Source organism: Mytilus galloprovincialis, chromosome 5 (genome assembly GCF_965363235.1).
Source record: "Mytilus galloprovincialis chromosome 5, xbMytGall1.hap1.1, whole genome shotgun sequence".
Lineage (NCBI taxonomy): Eukaryota > Metazoa > Mollusca > Bivalvia > Mytilida > Mytilidae > Mytilus > Mytilus galloprovincialis.
The window spans coordinates 51,293,165-51,300,530 of NC_134842.1; the positions used below are offsets into that span (position 1 = coordinate 51,293,165).

Below are 7,366 nucleotides of genomic sequence, written 5' to 3' on the forward strand. Positions count from 1 at the left end.
AAAGTAAAGTTGAAGGATACTAATAACTTCTTTTCTGTCTTCCTATGAGTTTCCTGCATGCAGGCAGCCTCATATGAATCAAGGAACAAGTTGACAAGAGGTACTAAATTGGTTCCCATAAGAACCCCATGTTGAAAACCATGTCCAGCAAAATTAACAAATATGTTGTCAATCAAGAAATCAAGCATCTTCATAATGTCAGTTTCGAATACATTTTTTAGAAAGTAGGATTTATCCCTTCCTAAGACAAAATACATGAATCTATGTTGGCCATTCTTTTTTATTAAACAAAGCAGAACCAAATCTTTCAATTTGTCTTTTATTTTGGAATCGGCAATACTTGTGTAAGTGTAAAAAAGTCGATTTTTTATACTACATGTATTGCAATATGAAAGAGTTTTAGATTGTCTGATTTTGTACTGTTTATGACACTTTTGTCTGAAATCTTAATAGTATTACAGCAACTGATGAGAGTGTAGGATTAGATGTTTAAATATCAGCTTGATATTCTTTGAGTTTTCTTTCACAGTAGTTGTTGTCATGCACGGATCTAGAATTTGATATAAGGGGGCTACTCTTGAAAATTAGAAGTTAGAGGATGATATTTTGACAAAAAATTGTTCTTACTGTTTTTCAGGAGGGTGGGCCATGCATGCATGGTTAATAGGGTTGAATGTATTACATGTATGTTTATACTGAAATAAAGTAAAGCGAACCTTTGCTAAACCTCTTCCATTTGGTAGTTAACATGATAATACATTTCTTTTCAATTTTCGAAAATTGGAAATTATTTCAGATTCAAAGAATTCCTTTTTCAAAAATATTCAGGCAAAACTTATAACTTATAAGGGCCAAATTTCATCAAATTGTTTAGACAAATAACATTTAATACAATAACTACATACAAAATAAACAAATGACATAAGTTATCTTTGATTCATTATGCTAAGTTCCTCTTGTTCTCGGTTAGTTGACATAATTCCTTGTAAACCAGATAAAAACTTATTAAAACTGTCTCTAACAGATTCCCCATCCTCTTCTATATTTGTCTGTACTACAGATAAATTGCTAAAGGCTCCAGCTGAAACAGACAAAAAATATGTATCTTATAAGTATGCATATTAATATAAGGGAGCTACCATTTGATTTTTATGGGGGGGTCTAGGATGAAAAATTTTGTCCTGCATTTTATTTTTTAGCTGTAATCTCTGTCCTGCCTTTTTATTTTTCACTCTGTTCGGTCCTGCCTTTTTTTTTTTTAGTTTATCCTGACTTTTTTTTACCTAAATTGTCGTCCTGACTTTTTTTTTGCAAGTGTCTCATCCTGCCTTTTTTTTCTACTCAAAACTCCTGTCCTGCCTATTTTTTTCAAATTTCATCCTAGCCCCCCCCCCCCCCCTAAAAATCAAATGGTAGCTCCCCAATTAAGTGATTATCAAAGAGACAAAAGAAAGCTTGCATTTTGCAAATAACAGGTACTATGTATTAACTCAACATGTATGTACTTTTAGAATATAAATGGTATAACAATCATTGACAAACTCTATACGTCTTCTGATCATTTGTGTAGTTTGTTGTTGCCAATTCTTCATAAAATATTTAATTATCTTCAGGGGCGGATCCAGCCATTTTAAAAAGGAGGGGTTCCCAACCCAGGACAAAGGGGGGGTTCCAACTATATGTCCTCATTCAAATGCATTGATCAGCCAAACAAAAAGGGGGGTTCCAACCCCCGGAACACCCCCTGGATCCACCAATGATCTTTTGTTTCAAATTTGGTGGAGTCCAAATAAAGTTGAAACTTTATAATTCAACGTGAGACATTGTTTAATGGTATACATTATTCCCTTGTAAAAAAAATGATGTGTAAATTGGGAAAGTTAGTAAAAAGCTTTGACTAAAATATGGCATCTGCACTGAAGACTTTACCATACAAAGAGACAACTGACAAATTGCTTTATGAGTCATGTCACCTGATGATCAAATGACCAATCAAATCATTTACAAATGTTACTTACAGAGTTCTGCACGCTCCCTGTCTGATGAACCAGGTTTGTGATGAGCAAATACAGCACACTGACTGTCTTTTAAACCCTGATTCTGTACAAAACACTCATGCCTGCAAAATAAAATCAGTAAATAAAACTGGCAAATACATTATTCATCTTATAGGTTTAAGATGGTACCCAACACTTTCACTAAAATTTATTTGGCTCGTTTAATTTTCATAAAATTTTGTCAAAGTAAATACTTTAACAAAAATATAAAAATTTGAAAAATTTTGAACCAACCGTTTTGTCAGAAAAATTACACTGGTTATATATAGCAATTTGTCAATCACCAATTTTGATCATTGAGAAGCTTAATATTCCTTTTACAACACAACGTAATTAAAACATTTAGCTGACTTTACAGAGTTATCTCCCTGTAGTGTTAGGTACCACCTTAATTCCAAATTTGAAATTAAATAAGCTGTATCACTTTAATTGGGGATTTTGAATTAAATGAAGTGAAACAAAGACTTAGATAAATAAAGAATGCAAAATATTTAGAAGAACAAATGCTTTTCATGTTTGATGTACATGTATTTAAACAGATTTAGATTTACATTCATTTTGAGCTATCTCCCTTTAACACTGAATAAACCCTGAGACTCGGTTTCACCAGTGTGTTAGAGGTATGTTGATCTATGTAGGTTCAAACCTTGACTGATGGAAGTAGCCTAGTACACGTACTTACATTTCATAAATTGATATCTTACCATTTTGCTAAGTCTTGTCCATGACTTCCCTGATCTGGGTTATATACAAATAAAACTCCATTTGTATCTTTTGCTATTGCTGGCCAACATGACTCAAATCTACAAATAAAAAATGGTTCAAGTGAATGTATTTCACCAAAATGACACACACAAAAAAACTGTGTCCTTTTTTAATATATGAGTAAGCATTCATTTAATACATATTGTCTTAATTCTGTTTCAAATAAATGTTTAAATACCATTGAAGAAATTGCCTTTCACAAACTGCATTAGTAATAAAAGATTAATCTCCCTTTATCCACATCTACATAAGTAAGATTGATTGATTGTTGGTTGCTTTACACCGTAGAAGTAAGACACTGTTCGTCAAAATTATTATAATTCATAGACTTTTTTTATGTCATACAAGAATCATGTTTTTTTTTCAGGATAATATGGTTTCTGTTTCTACCACCTCACAACAAATTTCCTTTTGTTCATTACAGATCTATGTCTTACCGTAATCAAATCAGATTTTGAAAGTGTAAGTATTTTGGTATGTCAATCTTATAGACTTATACATTATAAAATCTTACTTTTTGTCCCCGCTGACATCCCATAATTCAACTTCTATGTTTTGTCGACTGTTGAAGTTGTTTGTTTCAAATTCTAAAATTCTGAAAAAAAAGAATTAAAAAAAATTTCATAATTATAAACAATCCATCAATTGGAAATTCAAGAACATAAAAAGTAAGAAAAAAATTCAGCAGAAAGAAACAAGTATTGTTTTGAGTTGGAATTAAGGCAGCCATTTTTCATTTACCTTCCAACATATCTAGTTGATGCAAATGAATCTAAAGGAAGGGCCATATAATAAAGTTCAATATAACAAGATTATAAATGTTTTTTAAAGGTGATGTCTTTCGCCATCTTGGATTGTAAAAAACAGAGAACCTAAGGTCCATATTTTCTATCAAATCAGCAAAATTTGATGCAGGAATGCAGATATTTAATGTGAATTATCATTTAAAAGAACCAATTTATGAGAATATAACTTATAAATATTAATATTTTTACAAGTGTAGATTATTTCTGGTTGTTTTGAAATGTTTTTTAAATTGGCATTTTAAGTGGAGGTAACTCTAAAACTGCATTTTCTGAAGGAATCTACATGGAATTTTCCTATTTTGTTACGTATTTTAGCCGGAAAAAACATACGGTGACTCAATCCTTTCTTTTCATATTCTCAAAGCATTTATTTTACAATTCTATCATTTTGTTTGGTTTCTAATCACAAAATGGTGTTTTTTCCTGTATAATCCATACAAAATGTGTCATTTTGTTACAACCTGTAATTTGAGAAAATGCACGGTGACCTATCATTTTTATTATATTTTTGAACATATATCAATAGATACTACGTTTTGGCAAAATATGAACAAATTCTATTATTTTTATTTTAGACTCCCATACCACCTTAAGTTGACTAAAAGACATGTGACAAAGTTACATAGTAAAATTGAGAATGGAAATAGAACTATTTTTACCATAGTTTTATTTTGAAGCGTTGATTTTTACATCCCAGTTAGGTCAAAATAAGAGATTTTGGCGAAATTTGACAAAATCTGTAAAATTTCAGCCAAATCTAAGATCAGGAAACATAAAGCGCAGCCATTGACAACCTTGATATTCAAGCTAAAATGTCATTACAAACATCATTGTCAAAGATCTTTTTTGTCGATGTATGCACTGTATGTTTCCTGTCCAAATAATCAATAGAAATTTACCCATTTTCATTGTTTTAGCGTGGAAAATCAATATGAGTACTATTTGTGACATCATGTTAAAATGCAAAACATAAATTTACAACAAAAAGACTTATTTCCTGTCTAATCACTGTATTAGCTATGATTCATTTTGATATTGGTCATCAAATCCCAATTTGAAATTTAGGCTAAAAAAGGGGGCCATTTTAGGTCCTTATCGAACCTACTCCTTTATTACTAACAATACTTAAGATTAATAATGTTTCAGAAAATGAAAAAGTCAATGTCATTTAATGTCTGGTGGAGAGTTGTCTCATTGGTACATGTGATACCTTATTGTATCTGAGAATCAGAGATGAAATTTTACATTCTATTTACACCTTTTTTTAAAAGTTCTTATGCTCTCAAATGGTTAATAACTTTGGCTTATTGAAAGCTTTGAATGACAATAATACACCTAGATTGTACCTGCATCCCTGTGTTGGATGGTATTCACCACTAGAAGTATCTGTTGCATCTGCTAAGAAGTTCGCTAACACAGTTTTACCACTCTGTAAAATAAAATAAAAATTATCAAGATCTTCTTTAACAAAGTTAATATACACATAAATGATAAATTGTGTGACTTCAAAAATCAATAGAATCTGAAATGGAATTGAGTCTCTGTGTGCTGTACTGCATGTCTGTAAAATATGTATACACTATATTGCAAAGTGGATACCTCTGGTATGCAGGGTCATTACAATTTACACATGAAGTGTTGTTACAAGACTTAATTTCTACATGTTAAATTTCAAGATTGTTATAATTTAATCAGAATAGCTTGATAGATAATAACAGTTATATTTCTTTTTTATTATTCAGTGTTGTTTTGTGCACATTTTAGATGTTTATATATATAACTAATTTATTGTCTACATGTATTGTTACTTGTAACAATCCAGCACCCTTGCATGAAAGTTTGTTCACTAATATTCAGACGTTTTATATATTTATATACATTTTGTAATTCGTCTAAACAACAGCCCAACAATGTTAGAATTTTTATTCTTCCCTGGCTGGAATTGGAACTCACCAAAACGCCTTGCACTAATCCCAGCACACTAGAACCCTTGTTATATTTATCTTTTTAATACTGGTTAATGATATTATTACAAAATGTACTGGCTGGTCATTATCGCGTATGAAACGATTTTGACCAGCCTACATGTACATAGATAATAAATATTCATGACTTTATAGATACGATCAGCATGTGCAGCCATAAAGTGATAAACTGAGAGTTGGATAATTGTACATATGTAGTTTTGAGAATAAAACATAGTTACAAAGATATAGTTATTGATTATTATAATCCGAGCAGGTAAAACACAGATCAATCACCCTGCAAAAAAGCAGCAAATAGACGTATTTACACTTGTATGCAAATTTGTCCGCCATTACGTAAAATCACACAGGTTAAATTCCTGTAAACTTTGACATCATAATCTAAAATATTTGACGTCACAATTTAAAAGTGATTGTTGCCTCACGTCAAAAGGTGATTTGGAGTAGATCTAAGGTCATTCGGAGGCAAGATTCAGCTTAATACCAAAAGTGTTAATCAGGTTGGGAACAAACCCCCTGGATGGTGATTATACCTGTATAGAGGGATACTCCTTCTTTAGAGGGATAAAATTATCCCTCTATAGAGGGGTATTTTCGTTTGCACTGGATTTAAAGCAAATTAGGGCAGAATGGCATTTTCTAGTTATATTGGCTATAATCTCTAGCATTATATGCATCAACATATGCACTTTACTAAAAATTGGGATAACCAGTTTTCTGCTAAAGTGACAAAACTTGCAATCTATTGTATACCTATCTGAACACCTGATCAACAACAAAAGGAATAGTTGACCTTTAAATTTCATGTTAAATCTAACAATAGAAATTCTGTTCAGTGAGGCATAAGTGAGTAGAATTTACCTGATCATCACAGCTTTCAATCATGGTGAACAATAGATTTTATATTTAGTCAGATACGCATCAAACTGGGCATGTGCATATTAAATTAAGTACATCAATTGGTGCATCAACTGTTCCAGGTTACTGCCATAATAAGTAGAGAATGCCATTCTGCCCTATTTTGATTTAAATCCAGTCTAAACAAAAATACCCCTCTATAGAGGGATAAATTTACCCCTCTATAGAAGGATTATCCCTCTATACAGGTATAATCACCATATAGAGGGTTTGTTCCCAACCTGTTAATACGTTTATATCAATTTCAAAGTCTTAGGTTCAAATGAGGTTTACCTCAGCAAGGGTTGGAACCCACAACCTCCAATACTTAACACATAACTTGAGACAAGCATGCTAGCACAGGCAGTCCACAAAATATGAAATATTGGAGTCGGTGGTAAAGTCGGACAAGTTACGTTACAAGGATCTGCACATGCATTTCCCACTTCTGAAATTATACGGATGGGTATGTCACATATTCCTTTCGACTTTTGTGTGGACAATTTTTACAAAAACTTTCATTGGATCATTTGGCAGTCTGGTATTAGTAGCACCTGTAAAAAATATTCACTCTTGAAGTCTCTTCAGTTTCAGTTTTAAAACACACTTGAAAACCTTATCTTGAAAATAAATATATTTCGAAAACTTAAGTTAAAGCTGAATTGTTGTGAAACTTGCCTCACAAGGTCCAACTACAAGAATTTTTACTTTAAACATCATTTTACACCAACTGACTTATTTCTTATTCACAGATTGAAGGAATGTGTACATCTCGCTAAGGAAGTGGAATTAAAGCGACACCTGGTGATCATTGGAAATATTTGATAATATTCTAAATCTTGAGAGAGTAAGGAAG

At 31.7% G+C, this 7,366-nt stretch overlaps 1 protein-coding gene across 1 annotated transcript; it reads right to left on the minus strand.

The window, feature by feature from the left end:
- Positions 1 to 866: 866 nt before the first annotated feature.
- Positions 867 to 7,324, minus strand: LOC143075990 (intraflagellar transport protein 22 homolog). Its single transcript, XM_076251602.1, has 6 exons — positions 7,189 to 7,324; positions 4,975 to 5,057; positions 3,337 to 3,417; positions 2,762 to 2,860; positions 2,019 to 2,119; positions 867 to 1,081 (listed from the first exon to the last, which is right to left on the minus strand). The coding sequence occupies exons 1-6, from the start codon at positions 7,228 to 7,230 to the stop codon at positions 927 to 929; spliced, it is 561 nt and encodes a 186-aa protein (XP_076107717.1). The 5' UTR covers positions 7,231 to 7,324; the 3' UTR covers positions 867 to 926.
- Between the last annotated feature and the right edge of the window lie 42 nt (positions 7,325 to 7,366).